General features: G+C 39.8%; 1 protein-coding gene across 12 annotated transcripts in view; it reads right to left on the minus strand.

The window, feature by feature from the left end:
* Window positions 1-19532, minus strand: part of RALYL (RALY RNA binding protein like) — an 829513-nt gene that overhangs the window by 75978 nt on the left and 734003 nt on the right. For all 12 annotated transcript variants that reach the window (XM_010812207.4, XM_010812208.2, NM_001077932.1 and 9 more), the window contains 1 exon segment: window positions 16348-16511. In XM_010812207.4, the coding sequence (XP_010810509.1) occupies window positions 16348-16511 (164 nt within the window).

Here is a 19532-nt window from a genome sequence, read left to right on the forward strand (position 1 = left end):
ATACAGACAAGCTGGAAGCTTGGGAAGGTTAGATCTGAGTCTCTGGAGAAGGAAGTGGAAAGCCACTTCCGTTTTCTCGCCTGGGAAATCCCGTGGACAGAGGAGCCTGGCAGGCTATAGTCCACGGAATCGCAAAAGAGTCAGACGGGACTTGGAGACTAAACAACAATAACAACGGAGTAGAATTCTAAAGATGTAGGTCATGGCCAACCACAGCGTGCACAGAAAAGGCAAAACACAAGAAGCCAAAAGAACACTGATGACACAGTCTATGAATATTTGAGAACGTGCTTTGTGCAAGGGTGACTTGAAGGGCAAATTTGTAATCTAAAATGGAATGACGTTCATGGAAACAGCTATGCAGTTAAGCAGAAGCCTTAAGTATCCTAATTAGGAAGACGAACAACCGGTTTGGCTTTAGAGGACAGATGCCTCCTTTGTGCCACAGGAGGGTCCAAACCTGTTTCACGAGAATGGCATTCCCCGGGTTGGATTTGAAAGACAGGTAATTCTGTGAATCACACTAATTTGTCTATAAGAGGTAGATAATGTGTTGGTAACACATTTCTTGTGATAAAGGAAAGGACTTCCACGTGGAGGTACATGAACCTAAGTCCAGAAACATTTACGTGTTCAATTAAGCCAGGAGAAGAGTAGCTGAGAACTGGGAATGGCAGAACCAGGAATGGGAGACCAGATTTGCCTGGAGAACTACAGCGAGGAGCTTGGATCCTCACCTGCTCAATGAGAGTAATTTTGACTTTTGAGTGAGGAAGTGACAAAGCATTTAGTTTAGAATAATCTTGCAGTTGGTCATGCAATTAATGAGATTGGGGAAGAATACAGAGTCAGGAAAATTAATCAGTAAGAGACTATTAGAGTAGTCAAGGATTTGCTTATTAGGCCCAGACCTAGGAAAAGAACAGAAGAGGAAGAAACAGAGGCTAGAAATGTTAAATTTTACTGACTAGGCCTAATGCTCACAAACTTTTATAATCCCACTCTGGAACAATTTGCTCAGTCGCGTCCAACTCTTGTGACCCCATGGACTGTAAGCTACCAGGCTTCTCTGTCTATGGGATTTTCCAGGCAAGAGTACTGGAGTGGGTTGCCACTTCCTTCTCCAACTTTCTTTCTTATTCTTTCTGGAACAATTATAACTTTTCTGGTGCTGTTAGTGGAGCACAATGAAAAAACATAAATTCCACAGTAGAGCCGTATGCCCTAACCACTAGTGCCAAAGAAGCTGAAGTCGAATGGTTCTCAAAGACCTGCAAGGCCTTCTAGAATTTACACCGCCAAAGATGTCCTTTTCATCCCAGGGGACCGGAATGCAAAAGTAGGAAGTCAAGAGATACCTGGAGTAACAGGCAAGTTTGGCCTTGGATTTCAAAATGAAGCAGGGCAAAAGCTAACAGAGTTTTATCAAGAGAACGCACCGGTCATAGCAATGCCCTGTTCCAACAACACAAGAGACAACTCTCCACACGGACATCACCAGGTGGTCAACACTGAAATCAGACTGACTGTTTTCTTTGCAGCTGAAGATGGAGAAGCTCTATTCAGGCAGCAAAAACAAGACTGGAAGCTGACTGTGGCTCAGAGTTTGAACTCCTTATTGAAAATTTATAGTTTAATTGAAGAGAGTAGAGAAAACTAATAGACCATTTAGATATGACCCAAATCATATCTTTTACGATTATACAGTGGAAGTGACAAAACAGATTCAAGGGACTAGATCTGATAGACAGAGTGCCCGAAGAACTATGGACAGAGGTTTGTGACTTTATACAGGAGGGGATGATCAAAACCATGTCCCAAAAAAGAAATGCAAAAAGGTGAAATGGCTGTCTGAGGAGGCCTTACAGACAGCTGAGTAAAGAGGAGAAGTGAAAGTAAAGGAGAAAAGGAAAGATATATCCACATGAATGCAGCATCCCAAAGAACAGTGAGGAGATAAGAAAGGCTTCCTAAGTGAACAATTCAAACAAATAGAGGAAAACAATAGAATGGGAAAGACTCGAGATCTCTTCAAGAAAATTAGAGATACCAAAGGAAAATTTCATTCAAAGATGGGCACAATAAAGGACAGAAATGGTATGGACCTAATAGAAGCAGAAGATATTAAGAAGAGGTGGCAAGAATACAAGAAGAACTATACAAAAAACATCTTCATGACTTGGATAACCACGATGGTGTGATCACTCACCTAGAGCCAGACATCCTGGAATGCGAAGTCACATGGGCCTCAGGAAGCATCACTACAAACAAAGCTAGTGGAGGTGATGGAATTCCAGTTGAGCTATTTCAAATCCTAAAAGATGATGCTGTGAAAGTGTTGCACTCAATATACCAGCAAACTTGGAAAACTCAGCAGTGTCCACAGAACTGGAAAAGGTCAATTTTCACTCCAATGCTAAAGAAGGGCAAAGCCAAAGAATGTTCAAACTACCACATAATTAAATTCATTTCAGGTCAGCAAAGTAATGCTCAAAATTCTGCAAGCTAGGCTTCAACAGTACATGAACCAAGAATTTGCAGATGTTCAAGCTGGTTTTAGGAAAGGCAGAGGAACCAAAAATCAAATTGCCAACATCCATTGGATCATAGAAAAAGCAAGAGAATTTCAGAAAAAAACATCTGCTTCAGCTTCATTGACTACGCTAAAGCCTTTAACTGTGGATGACAACAAACTGTGGAAAATTCTTAGAGATGGGAATACCAGACCACCTGACCTGCCTCCTGAGAAACCTGCATGCAGGTCAAGAAGCAACAGTTAGAACTGGACATGGAACAACACATTGGTTCCAAATTGGGAAAGGAGCACGTCAAGGCTGTATACTGTCACCCTGCTTATTTAACTTATATGCAGAGTACATCATGAGAAACGCTGGACTAGAAGAAGCACAAGCTGGAATCAAGATTGCTGGCAGAAATAGCAATAACCTCAGATATGCAGATGACACCACCTTAGAAAGTGAAGAAGCACTAAAGAGCCTCTTGATGAAAGTGAAAGAGAAGAGTGAAAAAGTTGGCTTAAAACTCAACTTTCAAATGAAGATCATGGCATCCGGTCTCATCACTTCATGGCAAATAGATGGGGAAACAATGGAAACACTGACAGACTTTATTTTCTTGGGCTCCAAAATCACTGCAGATTACTGCAGCCATGAATTTAAGACATTTGCTCCTTGGAAGAAAAACAATGACAAACCTAGACAGCGTATTAGAAATCAGAGACATTACTTTGCTGACAAAGGTCTGTATAGTCAGAGCTACGGTTTTTCCAGTAGTCATGTATGGATGTGAGAGTGGACCATAAAGAAGGCTGAACACCGAAGAATTGATGCTTTTGAACTGTGATGCTGGAGAAGACTCTTGACAGTCTCATGTACAGCAAGGAGATCAAACCAGTCCATCCTAAAGAAATCAATCCCGAGTTAGAAGAACTGATGCTGAAGCTCCAATATTTTGGCCACCTGAAGCAAAGAGCTGTCTCATTAGAAAAGACCCTGATGCTGAAAGATTGAAGACAGGAGGAGAAGGGGACGACAGAGGATGAGATCATTGGATGGCATCACTGCTGCAATGGACATGAGTTTGAGCAAGCTCCGGGAGTTGGTGATGGACAGGGAGGCCTGTGTGCTGCAGTCCATGGGGTCGCAGAGTCGGACACGACTGAGCGATGGAACAAGGACAACAACAGTAGAACTGAGAAAACCATTTCAAATGCTCAAAGGCTATGTTGATATAAAGATTTTATCGAACATTTTATTTTCTTTCTTTTCTGCCTGCATTTTAAAATCTGGTTATGTTAAATGAGCCACATTAAAGCCTAGCGGAAAAGCCAAGCACAGATGCTTACAAATGTATTTATTTATTTTAAGCACACAGTAACGGTTTTGGTTTGGCTGCTGTGTATCTAAATATCAGGTGGGGATTTTAGTAAGGACTTATTACTCTGTTTATATAAAGTGCTCATCAGTGTCCAGACTGTGAAGCCATGTGTGTCTGAGAAATTCAATGTGTTTACCAGGATGAGCCAAGTAAAAAATATCCAAGAAGCTGATTATCAAAAGGTAAAGAGCTGAAGTGTATGCTGAGATCTCTGAATTTAGCTTATGTTTTATACGCACATAACCCTGTGTTATGTGAGGAATTCTGCATCCACCTCAAATTCTATATATGACCGTTCTAGCCCCAGTGCCATCCGCAGTGTGAGTCTATTTAGACACGGGGCAGTTAAGGAGGTAATCGAGTTAAAAGGAGGTCACGGGACCAGGAGGCCCTAATCCCATATGACTAGAACCCTAGTAAGTACACATACAGAAGGCCGAAGACGTGGAGACTCAGGGAGAAGACGGCCACCAGCACGCCAAGGAGAGGCGGTACCCAGACGCTTCCCTCAGGCCCTTGGAAGAAACCAACGTGACCGACACCCGGGTCTCCAACTCCCAGCCTCCTGAACGCTGAGGAAATGGCTTCCTGTTCTCTAAGCCGCCCAGTGTGTGGTGCTTTGTTACAGCAGCCTCGGCAAGTGAACACAACCATCACATACAGTTCTTAAACTCCTAATATCATTTTGATCAGACAGCATCTTTCTGAGAGTCTTTCCCCTCAGCCCTGGATAAAATTTCAATCCTTCAACATTCTCCACAGTGTTTCACTCTCTTGTTAACCATTCTTTATCTTTTGTTTTGGTTAATCATAATATCTTAACTTATGATAATGCTTCTTAACTGACACCGCTAGTGATAGATCTTCGCTTTGGACGGTAATAACAACATTATTATTACTAGGCTTATAATTAAGACTTCCTCATGGGGGACACTATTCTAAGAGCTCTGCACGGGTTAACTCATTTAATCCTCACACAAACTTTATGGAAGCGGTGAGGAGATTACCATTCCCAGGTTATAGGCGAGGAAACTAAGGCACAGCAAACCAAGAGCCTTCCCCCGAGGCACACAGCTCGCAAACGGCTGAGCCAAGGCTGGGAGCCACAGCTGGATTCAAGTTACAGCAGTTTCGTGCCCCACCCTCTTCCCAGCTGCACTCTGCTGTGCCAGTACCACCAACAGAGACAGTAAACCCCCGATCACTCGCTGTTTAACGAGACCCGCCTGAGAACGTTATGTGCATCAGTCATTTAATTCCCACGACAAAGTGTTATATATAAAGTATTATTATTTCCATTTTACAGATAGAAAATAAATACAGGCACACACAGATTCAAGGATTTCCTCACAGCCACAGTATTAGTGTGTTGTGCAATGCGAATTCCATCCCAGACAATCTGAGAATAAAGCCTTTGCTCTTCTCAACTCAGGGAAATGGAAGTTTCTTGTACTTTCTTTCCAAACTCACCTATCCTTCTAGACTCAATTCAGTATTCTCAATACTATTAAGACTTCTCTAACCCTGCTGGCCAAATATTTGAAAGCGTAATAAATACCTTGGCCAAAATAATGGATGGAAAGGGATATTTAGTGATACTTTGCTGGATATTAACATTTGTTTCTCTGATTGATGCTTCAACTCTATACTAAAATCATATGGATTTGGGGGGAAAAACCAACGCAATACTAACCTAGTGTTGAGGATAAGTTCTCAACTACTACTTCTTAAATTTAATTGAACTGCCTTTAATTGCCCTTTAGGTGCTTCAAGGATCTTATGTAACTGAAAACTGCACCAACAGAACTCCAAAGGCATAAAAACGTATTGGGATTTCTCTTGCTAGACCCTAGGATTTAAATTAATTACTTAAAGAGATTTATTTAATATTATATTTTTTTCAGAAGGCTGATTTTTTTTCTACTAAGAACATCTGCCAAAGCTCGTAGATGTTTATGTCTTCTCTTTTATAAAGTGTTTATTAGCAACATTACATCTTTATTTTATGATCCCATGATGTGGAACGGGACAAGCTGGTTACAGTTTTAGCTCAAGTTGATTTGAAAAAGGACAGAAATACCTAGTGGAGATATAATTTTTTAAAACAGCAATCCATTTAAAAAGCTTATCAGTGTTCAACCTTGGCAAATTACAGCACTAATATATTTTCTTTATATAGTTTTTCTCCTCAGTAGAATTAAACATTATTCCAAATTCTGAAATAAGAAATGACAAATTGCCTAAGCTATAACATTAATTTCTTCCTCTAAACTTACCAAGTCATTTAGTACTGGGAAATAGCTATTAATAAAAGAGCAAAATATATACCTCAGTAAATAGTCATTCACTTAAGCCAATATTAACATAGTGTATTTCACACTTCACTGAAGTTTTTCATGTGTGATTTGAATTTGAAAATTATTGTTCCCACAGACCAGGCTAATTGTAAAAGTACTATCAAATAATTAATATTTGTATTCACTCACTTCCATATATAATATAGTCTGCTAATATACTTTTAGAGAGAATATGCAATTGTGAGTCTAGTTAATCTTGCCAATTAATTATATACAAATCTCATTTAGATTCATGTTTCACTATAATAACACTAAACTACAGTTTTTGCGAATTGAGTCTTTAAATATATAGAACTGTATGAAACATGCACAAAATTGATCAGTCTCTTGCCTTTAAATATTAATAATTTTATTTAAATTAGCATATTTGAGAATTAATACATCTATAATACATTTCAAATAATTATTTTACTCAAAGGTCTTTACAGAAAGCTAGTTTGAATTATGTTCTCAAGTAGCTGACTTTGGCAATTTGTGTTTCTGCAAACGTCCTTTCATTACTGATTTATTCCAATGCAAGAAAAAAGTCATTAGATTTTTCAGTACTTGGGTATTTCTGAGAGATAGAAACATGCTATGCCTGGATGACTCTACCCCAAAAATATAATATTAAATTAAATAATAAAGTAAAATAAACTGTGGCTGCCATGGAAATGGGAGGCACAGCCACATGCACCTATAAGACCTCATATCCTCTGAAAAAAGGCATGAGATTGCAGCATGTGCACATGCAGGGGCAAGGAAAGATGCTAAGTTTATAGATGTTCAGGAAAGGGCTAACTTGCCTCTCCTGGGAGACTGGAAAGAATGTTAACGTTCCCTGAGCGTGTTGGGCAAGAAGAGAGGAGTCCATTATAAATTCTCTTAGAGTGATGAGGACTATGCCTAACACCTTGCAATGTACACTGGGAGAGTCTGAGAGTCCCATTGACACTAAAGGTATTCCCTGTGGGAAGAGGCACTGTTGAGTGCACAGTTAGCTCAGTGTATACTTGGAAGGAAAGTTATGACCAACCTAGATAGCATATTCAAAAGCAGAGACATTACTTTGCCAACAAAGGTCCGTCTAGTCAAGGCTATGGTTTTTCCTGTGGTCATGTATGGATGTGAGAGTTGGACTGTGAAGAAAGCTGAACGCCGAAGAATTGATGCTTTTGAACTGTGGTGCTGGAGAAGATTCTTGCTAGTCCCTTGGACTGCAAAGAGATCCAACCAGTCCATCCTAAAGGAGATCAGTCCTGGGTGTTCATTAGAAGGACTGAAGCTAAAGCTGAAACTCCAATACTTTGGCCACCTCATGTGAAGAGTTGACTCATTGGAAAAGACTCTGATGCTGGGAGGGACTGGGGGTAGGAGGAGAAGGGGACGACAGAGGATGAGATGGCTGGATGGCATCACTGACTTGATGCACATAAGTTTGGGTGAACTCCGGGAGTTGGTGATGGACAGGGAGGCCTGGCGTGCTGCGATTCATGGGGTCACAAAGAGTGGGACACGACTGAGCGACTGAACTGAACTGAACTGATATTGGTGAGCAAAGAAGTCTTCTCATATGTCATAAAAGAGGCCCAAGATAGCTACTAGTCAAGGTGACTAGAAATCACATTGACTTTTAGTTCCTCATTTTCTGACGGACCAAAATAGCTTGGGGTGCACAATGTCAGGGAATTATACAAGAAAGCAAGTGACTAATGGAGCAGGTTTTTGCAAGAGAGTGAAAATCTCTCTGTCATGTCCAACTCTTTGTGACCCATGGACTATACACTCCATGGAATTCTTCAGCCCAGAATACTGGAGTGGGTGGCCTTTCCCTTCTGCAGGGGATCTTCCCAACCTAGGCATCGAACCCAGGTCTCCCGTATTGCAGGTGGATTCTTTACCAGCTGAGTCACAAGGAAAGCCCAAGAATACTGGAGTGGGTTGCCTATCCCTTCTCCAGTGGATCTTCCTGACCCAGGAATAGAACTGGGGTCTCTTGCATTGAAGGCGGATTCTTTACCAACTGAGCTATCAGGGAAGCCCTGTTTTGCAAGAGAGAGATGAGGCAAATAACTGGAGGAGATGGATACTGAAGAAGCAAAATCAGTGATAGAAAATGTTGATAAAAGTGCCATGGCCTCAGCTCTTAATCAGGCTTCTCAGGTGGAGTCATGGTAAAGAATCCACCTGCCACTGCAGGAGATGCAAGAGACACGGGTTTGATCCCTGGGTCAGGAAGGTCCCCTAGAGTAGAAAATGGCAACCTGCTCCAGTATTTTTCCAGTATCTTGCCTGAAAATTCCATGTCAGAGGAGCCTAGTGGGCTACAGTCAGACAGCAGGAGCAACCTTTAAACAGGAGCAAAGTAAAATAAGAATTTCTAGAACTAAAAACTTGATTTTTGAATAAAAAAGTGTTATTACTAAAACTGCTAAAAAGCAAATTTAGGAGAGCAAAGGTTGAAAGAAGCTATCACAAAATAAAGAGTAAAAATAGAAACAAGCAAACAAAAAAGAATGATAAGGACACAGGGGACTGAAGTCAGAGCCCATATATGCAAATACATATCAAAAGGAAAAGAGACAGGAAGAAATTTTCCATTGATGACACATGATAAAGACGAGATTGTTTGTGGAATAAAAAATCATAACAAGCAATTCTAAAATTTGTATGGAACCACAAAATGGGACTTTATCACTAAAGCAATTTTAAGAAAGAAGAACAAGGCTGGAAAAAGCATAATGCTCCCTGATTTCAAACTATACTGCAAACGTATAAATAATCAAAACAGAATAGCATTGGCACAACAACAGACATGTGGGTCAGCAAACAAAATAGAGAGCCCAGAAAACCAGCAACCCATCCATAAGTGGTCGATTAATTTATGACAAACGAGCAAAAAATGTACAACGGGGAAAGAATAGCCTCCTCAAAACATGGTGTTGGGAACGCTGGACAACTACACGTGAAAAATGAAACTGGGCCACTATTTTATACCACACCCCAAAATTAACTAAGTGGATTAAAGACTTGCATGCAAGACTTAAAACCATAAGCCTCCCAGAAGAACATGTAGGCAGTGACCTCCACGACACAGGTCCAGGCAACGACATTTTGAATATGACACCAAAGCAAAAGCAACAAGAGAAAAATAAGCAAATGACTGTATCAGACATCAAGGCTTCTGTACAGCCAAAAACCACCACCACCACCACCACCAAAATAAACCGGCAACCTAATAAGTGGGAGAAAATAATTACAAATCATATCTGATAAGAGGCCAATATGCTAAATATGCAAAGAGCTCATACAGCTCAATAGCCGAAAAAAAAAGTCTGATTAAAATATGGGCGGAGGGTTTGAACAGACATTTTCCCAAAGAAGACATACAGATGGCTGACAGGTACAGGAAAAGATGCTCAACATCACTAATCATCAGGAAAATGCAAATCAAAACCCCTGTGAAAAACCACAGCCTGCGAGGAACTGACACTGATGCTAACTTTATATTCATTTCTTATGCTTGTCCCTCATGACAAAGATCTCTTTGGAAGAGGCCTGCTAGTTAAACCTAGTGCTTCCTTGGTGGCCCAGACGGTTAAGAATCCACCTGCAATGTGGGAGACCTGGGTTTGGTCTCTGGGCTGAGAAGATCCCCTGGAGGAGGGCATGGCAACCCATTCCAGTATTCTTGCCTGGAGAATCCCCATGGATAGAGGTGTGTGGGGGGCTTCAGTCCATGGGGTCACAAAGAGTCGGACATGACTGAGAGACTAAGCACAGTTAAGCCTAATATTTAAACTTCTTTTCTTTGTTCTCCGTTTCTAATTTTTACACATTTCTGCTCTCTGTGTAATAGGTTAGTATATGTCATCTCCATTAAATTCATAGATTATATTTATGTGCTTTGGGTAGTTTCATTTAATGTAAGAACTGCACTTTTATTTTTACCATTTTTTCTTTACACTATAATTGTGAGGTGTAACATTATTACAGGGAGTTGTTTAATATATATATATTTAGATTTAACAAACATTACTAAAAGCAATGCCTCTGAATCTGCCACTGAAGGAGATACAAAGAATGCTGGCAGGTCTGGAGAAAGAAGAAGGGCACTGGAAGAATCAATGGTCCTGACTTCAGACTATACTACAAAGCTGTAGTCAGCAAGACAGTATGGTACTGGCACAAAAACCAGAAATACAGACCAATGGAGCACGATAGAAAGCCCAGAGGTAGAGACACACACCTGTAGGCACCTTATCTTTGATAAAGGAGGCAAGAGTATAGAATGAGAAAAGGCAGTCTCTTCAATACTTGGTGCTGAGAAAACTGGACAGTTGTGTGTAAAAGAATACATTAGAACACTTCCTAACAAAAAATAAACTCAAAATGGATTAAAGAACTAATTGTAAGACCAGAAACTATAAAGCTCTTAGAGGAAAACATAGGCAGAACACTTTGACATAAATCACAGCAAGATCTCTATGACCCACCTCCTAGAGTAATGGAAATAAAAACAAAAATAAATGGTACCTAAATAAACATAAAAGCTTTTGCACAGCAAAGGAAACCATAAATAAGATGAAAAGACTACCCTCAGGATGGGAGAAAATAATTACAAATGAAGCAACTGGCAAAGGATTAATCTCCAAAATATACAAGCAGCTCACACAGCTCAATATCAGATTAAAAAAAAAACAAACCCAATCAAAGAATGGGCAGAAGACCTAAACAGACATTTCCCCAAAGAAGACATACAGATGGCCAATAAGCACATAAAAAATGCTCAATGTCACTCATTATCAGGGAAATGCAAATCAAAACTATAATGAGGTGTCACCTCACAGCAGTCAGAGTGGCCACCATCAAAAACATCTACAAACAACAGATGCTGGAGAGGGTGTGGAGAAAAGGGAACCCTCTTGCACTGTTGGTGGGAATGTAAATTGATACAGCCACTATGGAGAACAGTATAGAGATTCCTTAAAAAACTAGGAATAAAACTACCACATGACCCAGCAATCCCACTATTGAGCATATACCCTTTGCTATGTTTAGTCATGTCTGACTCTTTGGGATCCCATGGGCTATAGCCCACTAGGCTCCTCTGTCCCTGAGAATTCTCCAGGCAAGAATACTGAAGTGTGCTGTCAGGCCCTCCTCCAGGGGGTCTTCCCAACTCAGGGATTCAACTCAGGTCTCCCTCATTGCAGGTGGATTCTTTACCATCTAAGCCACCAGGAAAGCCCAAGAATACTGGAGTGCGTAGCTTATCCTATCTCTAGGGGAGCTTCCCAACCCAGGAATTGAACCAGAGAGTCCTGCACTGCAGGTGGATTCTTTACCAGCTGAGCTACCTAGGAAGCCCTGAATAGCCTGAGAAAACCATAATTCAAAAAGACAGATGTACCCTTATGCTCACTGCAGCACTACTCACAGTAGCTGGGACACAGAAGCAACCCGGATGTCTGTTGACGGATGAATGGATAAAGTGTGGTACATACATACAATGGAATATTACTCAGCCATGAAAAGGAGTGCATTTGAGTCAGTTCTGGTGAGGTGGATGAGGGTAGTGCCTGTTGTTATACAGAGTGCAGTAAGTCAGAAAGAGAAAAACAAATATCAAACATTAATGCACATGCATGAAATCGAGAAAAATGGTACTGAGTATCCTATTTGCAGGGCAGGAATAGAGATGCAACATAAAGAACAGACTTGTGGACACAGTGGGGGCTGGAGAGGGTGGGAGGAACTGAGAGAGTGGCACTGAAAAATATACATGTGCCGTATGCAAAACATAGCTCGTGGGGAGTTGCTGTACAACACAGGGAGCTCAACCAGGTGCTCTGTGACACCCTAGAGGGATGGGGCGTGGTGGGGGTTGGAGGAAGGTTCAACAGGGAGGGGACACAGGTGTTTTGGGAGCGATGAAGTACAAGCTTTCTAAAATTCATGTCTTCGATGCAAGTTAGAATAGGTATTATTTGATTTTAGGAGAGAAATAGATAAAATAGTTTTATCTATAAAAGTTTAATATATTATTATAGTCACTAATGAAAAAGAGGGATGTAGTAGAATATCCAAATTAAGACTGTAATGAAGGAAAAGACAGAATTAAAAGCAAATTCATTAAACAAGCATAAGGAAAGGAAGAAAAGAGGAAACGATAATTTAAATTGGAGTTAGGATGGACGAAATATAAACTAATCTAGCAGGCTAGTGAGTAAAACATACGTAAAATAATTAAATTTCCCTGTAAAAAACAAAGACTTCCATATTGCTTTCAAAAACAAGGTCCACATATATGTTATTTTAGGAAAAAATTTATGCAAAAACAAAGTGATAGTGGTGTTGATTAAAATGTTCTCTCAAAAGATAAGTCCTAATCCCAGTACCTGTAAATGTTACCTGTTGGAAAATACATCTTTGTAGATGTAATTACAACGAGGTTATTGAGTGAGTCCTAGTCCAACATGACTAATGTCTTCATAAGAAAAGGAGAAGACACATAGACACAAAGACACAGGGGAAAAGCGCGTGTGATGATGGAGGCGGAGACTGGGCAGTAAACCCAGGCATGCCAAGGATTGCAGCATTCCAGAAGCTAGGAGAAAGGCATGGAACAGACTGTCCAAAGACATGTGATGATGGAGGCGGAGACTAGTCAGTAAACCCAGGCATGCCAAGGATTGCAGCATTCCAGAAGCTAGGAGAAAGACATGGAACAGACTGTCCAGAAGACATGTGATGATGGAGGCGGAGACTGGTCAGTAAACCCAGGCATGCCAAGGATTGCAGCATTCCAGAAGCTAGGAGAAAGGCGTGGAACAGACTGTCCAGAAGACAGTCTCAGACTGTCCGTGGAACTTCCAGAAACAGAGAAGAGCTCTGGGACACCTTGATCTCAGACGTTCAAACTCTAAATATTTGTTGTTAAACCCTCAGTTTGTCATAATTTATCACATGTGCCCTGGGAAACTAATGACAGAGAAAGGTGGAAATTAAAAGGTAGACTAGGGAAGTGCAAACCACAAGACAGTCTTATCAGTAAAGGACCAAGCAACGTATCAAAAAAAGCAAAATTCTAGGGTATGGATAGAAAATGAAGTATTACATAAATGTGAAAGTTACAATTCTCCAAGAAGTTTTAGAGAAGAAGTACTAAAAAGGGCACAGACATAAGATCCTATACTCTAGAAACAGATGCTCTAGAATCAGGCTGTAGTTCCAGGCTCTGTTATTAAATAGCTCTGTGACTTTAGGGATATTACTTAACTTTTCTACACTTATAAAATGGGAATGATAATAATATTTCAGTTATTGGCAGTTATGAGAAACAAATGAATTAATATATTTAATTTATATGTGAAAATGTATGTATTAATAATGTGTTTAAAACAATAGCTACCATAGAACAAACATCAAAAAAATGTTAGCTATTATTTAGCTATTATGTAAAACACCATATAAATACTAGCCAAGCAACAAGGAATATAAAATAAAACCTCAAGAAAAGAAGAACTTTATAAGGTCACTAATTGGTAGAGAATTTTAAATAATTACTTTCAGAATTTCACTTATCAACTTGCCACAAAAGAACAAAGTCTACAGAGTATCGGATGATACAACCAAGATAAAAGACACACACAGTATTATACCAAAGGCAGAAAATAGATCCTATTTCCCACTCACAAAATCTCATTATTATGAAACCAAGATAAATTCTAAGGTACTCAAAAAGATCTTATAATTCACATTCTCTCTCCATGACCCAAGAAGATTAGAAATCAAAAATAAAAGGCCAGAAACAACTTAACTATTTGAAGATCAAGCTATTTACATAAAAATAACTCCTGGAAACTACCACTCTTCTCCGCATCACTGAGGTTTATAGCAGTCAACTGGTTGAGTTGTACAAAGCTGTACTCACCCGAGAATGACCAGAAACCACTGGTTCTAAACCAGGGTGGTTACATCTCCTTAAGGAAAATTTAGAAATGCATAAGCACACATACAGTTATTAAAAAGCCTGAAGAGTGCTGCTGGCCCTGAAGGTTGGAAAGTCAGGGATGCTGAATGTTCTGCAAAGCGTGGAATATTCTTTCACAGCATAGAACTGCCATGGCCAAAACATCAATACTACTCCCATTGCTAAACAGCATTCTAAAAACGACTCCAGGGCAAAGCATCCACAGATGCTCAAGATATTTCTATTTAAAATTAACTTAATACTACTATGGTAAAAAAAAAAAAAAAGTCTTCTATAAACATAGCAGACAATTCAATGCTCAATTTTCCACAGCAAGAACAAAATTCAAGAACTTTCTTTGTTTTTGAAAACAGACAGCATGTAAGATTGTTTAGAGATTGTTGCAGAAACTCATTTTCTTTTATTACTAAGACTCAAAAAGGGAATTCACATTTTTATATCCGTAGAAGAATTAGACAAATGGATGAGTCAGTACATGGGGAAATAAATGTAAATCTATGTAATTTGCTATTTAGTTTAGATTAGCTAATTTAAATTCTGAGTGCACCAAACTTAGTTAACAGAAGCATCAGTGCTGAGGGTAACTATTTTTCACACTTCTTCATATAAAAGCAAAGTATCTCAACAGTGTTTTTTCTTAGTATTTCTGATGGTGCTAAGGTACAAGGCAATGTTCTAAAGTAGACAGCATATACAGGGATGAGAATGAAGGAATATGGGTTTAGTGTTGGCTGTACCATCTACTAACAATGTAACATTCTCTGTGCTTCAGTTCAGTTCAGTCTCTCAGTCGTGTCCAACTCTTTGCGCCCCCATGGACTGCAGCACCCCAGGCCTCCCTGTCCATCACCATCTCCCAGAGCTTGCTCAAACTCATGTCCATCAAGTCGGTGATGCCATCCAACCATTGCATCCTCTGTCATCCCTTTCTCCTCCTGCCTTCAACCTTTCCCAGCATCGGGGTGTTATCCAAAGAGTCAGTTCTTTGCTTGATGATTTAGCTTCTCTGTGCTTACCCATCAGTAAACTTAGGATAAAGGATTTGCTTCACTTGTCTTGAAGGACAGATTTAAAGTAACTAGAAACCCCCCATGGGACCTAACAGGCTGCACTGGGACTTGCCTTGGCTCTACCTTATCCCCACCACATTTCCTCTTCACTCCTGGCCCTGGTTTCCTTGTTCCAGGGTAAGGTCTCTGCACCGACCCTTCTCTCTGCCCAGATGCTCTGCCACCGACAGCTTCATGCACACACTCCTTCCCCTGCCTCCATGGGGTCTCTGCTCACACAGCACCTTGTCAGAGAGGCAGCCACACTCCATGCCATGAAACACAGCTCTCCTCTTTCTCTGTCGCTTTATTCTACTTTATTCTTTGACATAGTGATGATCTACCGTGTTAAAACCTCAGATTTTACCTTGCTTGCTATTGTCTCTTTGTAGGCTGTAACCTCAAGAAATGCAAGAAAAACTGCTATCTCTACCTTAGGAATAATATTCTCATAACAAATTATATTTTTCTGGATCTGTCCATATAAAAACTTAACAATGCGTTTCGTTGGGAGGTTTGTAGCTCTACTTTTTATTAATCCATGTGAGATTATGTCAATATTATTTTTTATGACATTACATATGGTTTCAGACACCATTCTCCTGATTTAGAATAGTATGGAAAGTTAGTTACCCTTTTAGCCTTTCTACCATTCCCCTCTTAGTTACCCCAGGGCTCAAATATTCAAAGCATGCACTGATTTTGCATTCTGCTTCTCTGAAAAGATACTCTATGACTCTTTCTGGAAGTGAAATTTGTTTCTTCACCAAAAGCAGCAAGACTTGGACGTGTCACAAGCTAGGTGCGTCAGAGCTATTCTTCGCTCTAATAAAACACCTTCCTGATCGCTTCCAGGTTTGCGTTAGTCATGTTGGTGTCTGTCTCCACCACACTACTCCACTGCAGTAGAGTGGAAAGCAGAGACCGTTTCTTATCCATTTGATATTTCGCTCATACATCGTACGTAGCAACCCTGCCATAATTCTTGATTCATTTACTGAGTACAGACATTCATGCAATGGTCCACACCCCCACCCTTCTTTACGGGGAAGCGAAGAAGATTACTTACATTTCGAGCCCGACGAAGAAGAGCCGGTGACAGCAGACCTCGATCCTCCTTTCATGGAGAAAACTCCTTTTCCCCTGCGCGTGGTCGTCACTGCCGCTCGGGGCCGCTTCAGCGGGATGACCGCGCGGGGCGGCGGAGGCACACGGCCGTGGTAATCGAACAACCTTCACGAAACACAAACGCGGCTGAGAGCTGTGGCTCACACCTGCGCGTTCTACCAAACGTCTGAGATGATTAAGAGAATGGCCTTGAAAAAACGTCAACACGTTTTTTAATACTGTAATCAGGAAGATCCATTTTCACTACAGGAATGGGATGCTAGTATAGTCTATGCTTTCTGAACATTAAAATCTGACTCCATATGAACTCACTTTTATAAAGGCAGGAAAGAACAAGGAACTTTGCAATATGTTGGAGTTATTCTGACCTTCATTCCCAAGTATATTTCTTTGCTTGATTTAACAGATTTATCCTTCTTAGGAACAGAAATCTTCCTTTTCCACATCAGATACTTAGTAAGATAGTTTGAAAGGAGGAAAAGATCATGCAGAATCAGGGACAGAGCAAAGAAAATTAGTGTATAATCAGAAAATATCTCAGAAGGTGGGAAAAAAATAGAAGTATGACTAGTTTAAAGAGGGCAGCTGTGAGAGAAAAATCAACATGGTTCCTTCCCTCTCACTAAGGACTTTCTTAAGTAATGAAAAAATTTTCTGACTAGGCTTTTCTGACTAGAAAAAAGGGAGCTGAACTTGGATGAAAGGCTGGTAGCATGAGCACAAAACTTTGTTGACTAAAGAACTGATAGAAAATGTTTATCAGGATGATATTTTATTTTTCTGACCATTTGGTAGATGTGGAAATTGAGACTAGAGATGTTTGTAGTTAGCTATTAAAAATTTCTCTAACAAAGAATACCAATAAAACGCTGAAGCTTCTGCTTAAAAGTGAAAAATGATACGCACTATAACCAATGTATTTGCATTAGACAATGAAAGGGATAAAGTATGAGTATTTACATATTTATAAAAATATGTAATTAATATATTCAAAGTCTCATACTGCATACACACAACAAATTTTTGTGTGATTAAGCACATTTGAGCAGCATAAAAGGACCAGAGGGAAAAATTTTATATATATACATATATATATATACTCATTTATTTTGAAAACTATTTGCCACTGAGGCAGAGGTATTATTGCATTGTCTACTATAAATAAAATAGCATTATTGAATTAAAATGATGGTTATTATATATTTTATTATGACACTATTATATGGATTCTCAAAGTTGGTTTAAAACAGTCAATAGAAAATCTAATGTGAAAGACAGAAATGAGAAAATGAAAACATCTTTAAATTTTAAAATATTTAAAACCTTCTATAATTGGTTATTTCATAAAATTACATCTCATTTGTATATACCAATGGAAATGTGATAATCTCTTTTTGGAAAATAGTATATGAAAGATAATGCTTAAGATAGGCTGGTTTCCAAGTATTCTTTCAGAAACACTGAATACTATGACACTAGAGGGAAGAAAAGTCGGATGTACACAAACCACATTTGAAGCAGACCTTGGTACTAAGAATGTCTTTTATATTAGAGAGCTAACAGATCCAAAAACAATGATTTGGGAACATGCTAGGAAATACTAAGAGATGTCTGGAAAGGAAAAGAAATGAAAGGAGACAGAGTTCAAGAGAGGGGTCATCCTCTGCGCATAAGCAAAGTCCATTAGAGCCGAGGAGCTGCCAGCAAAGAACAGGTCACGGATGCCCACACATTATAGCTGACTTCAAAGGGTACAGGACGATGAAGCCGAAAGGCGCCGTGGACCATTTTCATACCACTAGGGGCTCGAAAATCAGAAGGGTCAACTAAGCCTGCCCCTCATTTCAATCACAAAACAGGACCTACATTATTTATTTATACGTTGAATTCACAGAGCAACCTAAGTCAGTGAACCACAACACAAAAGGCGCTTCTCGTGAGCTACCGCCCGCAAAGTTACCGAAAGAGCAGAAACGTGACAACTGACCCATCTCCTCCAGGCTGGAAGTGGCTGCTGGAGACGAAAGGGAAGCTCTTGTGGAGGAATCATTTCCCCAGGACGTCAAAATGCCATTTAGCAGGTTCATGAAATAAACTAATCTACACACTGAGTTAAGAAACTCTCTAAAGCACAACTGAAATATAAAATGGTGTAACAGTGCTATACTGGATGTCAGGTCAGGTGAAGACATCATACTCACTACTACTTTAATGACAGTGCAATTCAATAATGTTTTAGAACTGCACTGTTCATCAATAGTTCTGTTGTTTCCCCCCAGACAAGGATTACAAAACTTCCAGTGTTGGCCAGGTATGATCTCATGCTGAAAAAGCAGAGCTGCATCTGTTCACTCTATTTGTGACACGTTTAGCATCGGATGTACATTTTAGTAAAGCGGCATATGTTGTGTGCTTTGTTGTAAGTTGCTATAGGGAGAGGTCCTTGTTTTCTGAATATTTGGATGTGTTACTTCAAAGAAAGATGACTCCTTTCCCGTTACAGAATCAGGTAAGGTTTTGCCAATTCATTCTGTCTCTCTGTTGGGAAGATATGCAGCATTAGAACTTGATTTTGATAAAAGTGATATTGTAACACACAGACAAAGCTAAAAGGGCATTTCATATGAGAGCATGATTTTAAATTTTAATGGAGCTGGAAGTTTGTTACTTCTCACTGGGCAAAGTTGAGCTTACCAGAAACCAAGAGGAGGAAGACTGGGAGTTGTTTTCAAGCATGAAAACATATTAATAACAAGATAAGGATGGGAAGCAAGGCCGTTCTCTAGGACTGCAAGATGTAGCAGTTCTTCTAAATACAGAAGGAAGTAGGTGAAAGGCGGCCTATGAAGGAGACACAAACATTGGCTTTCTCATCAGAATCCTGTCCTCGGCAAATCAGAGAAAATAGCCCAAGAGAAATTTCCATCCGATAGAATTCAATGGAATTCAAACCTCCAAGGTCACTCGAAAACTTTAAATTCTTTCCTTCTTCTTGATTTTTTGTTCTTCCACTCTCAGAATTGCATTCCCTTTCCTTTCCTTTAATGGCCCTTCATTTTCCCTAATACTATTAGAATACTGTTTTTCCCATTGTGTTTACAGGTCAAACAAACAATGATTTAAAGT

This window comes from Bos taurus, chromosome 14 (assembly GCF_002263795.3).
Source record: "Bos taurus isolate L1 Dominette 01449 registration number 42190680 breed Hereford chromosome 14, ARS-UCD2.0, whole genome shotgun sequence".
Lineage (NCBI taxonomy): Eukaryota > Metazoa > Chordata > Mammalia > Artiodactyla > Bovidae > Bos > Bos taurus.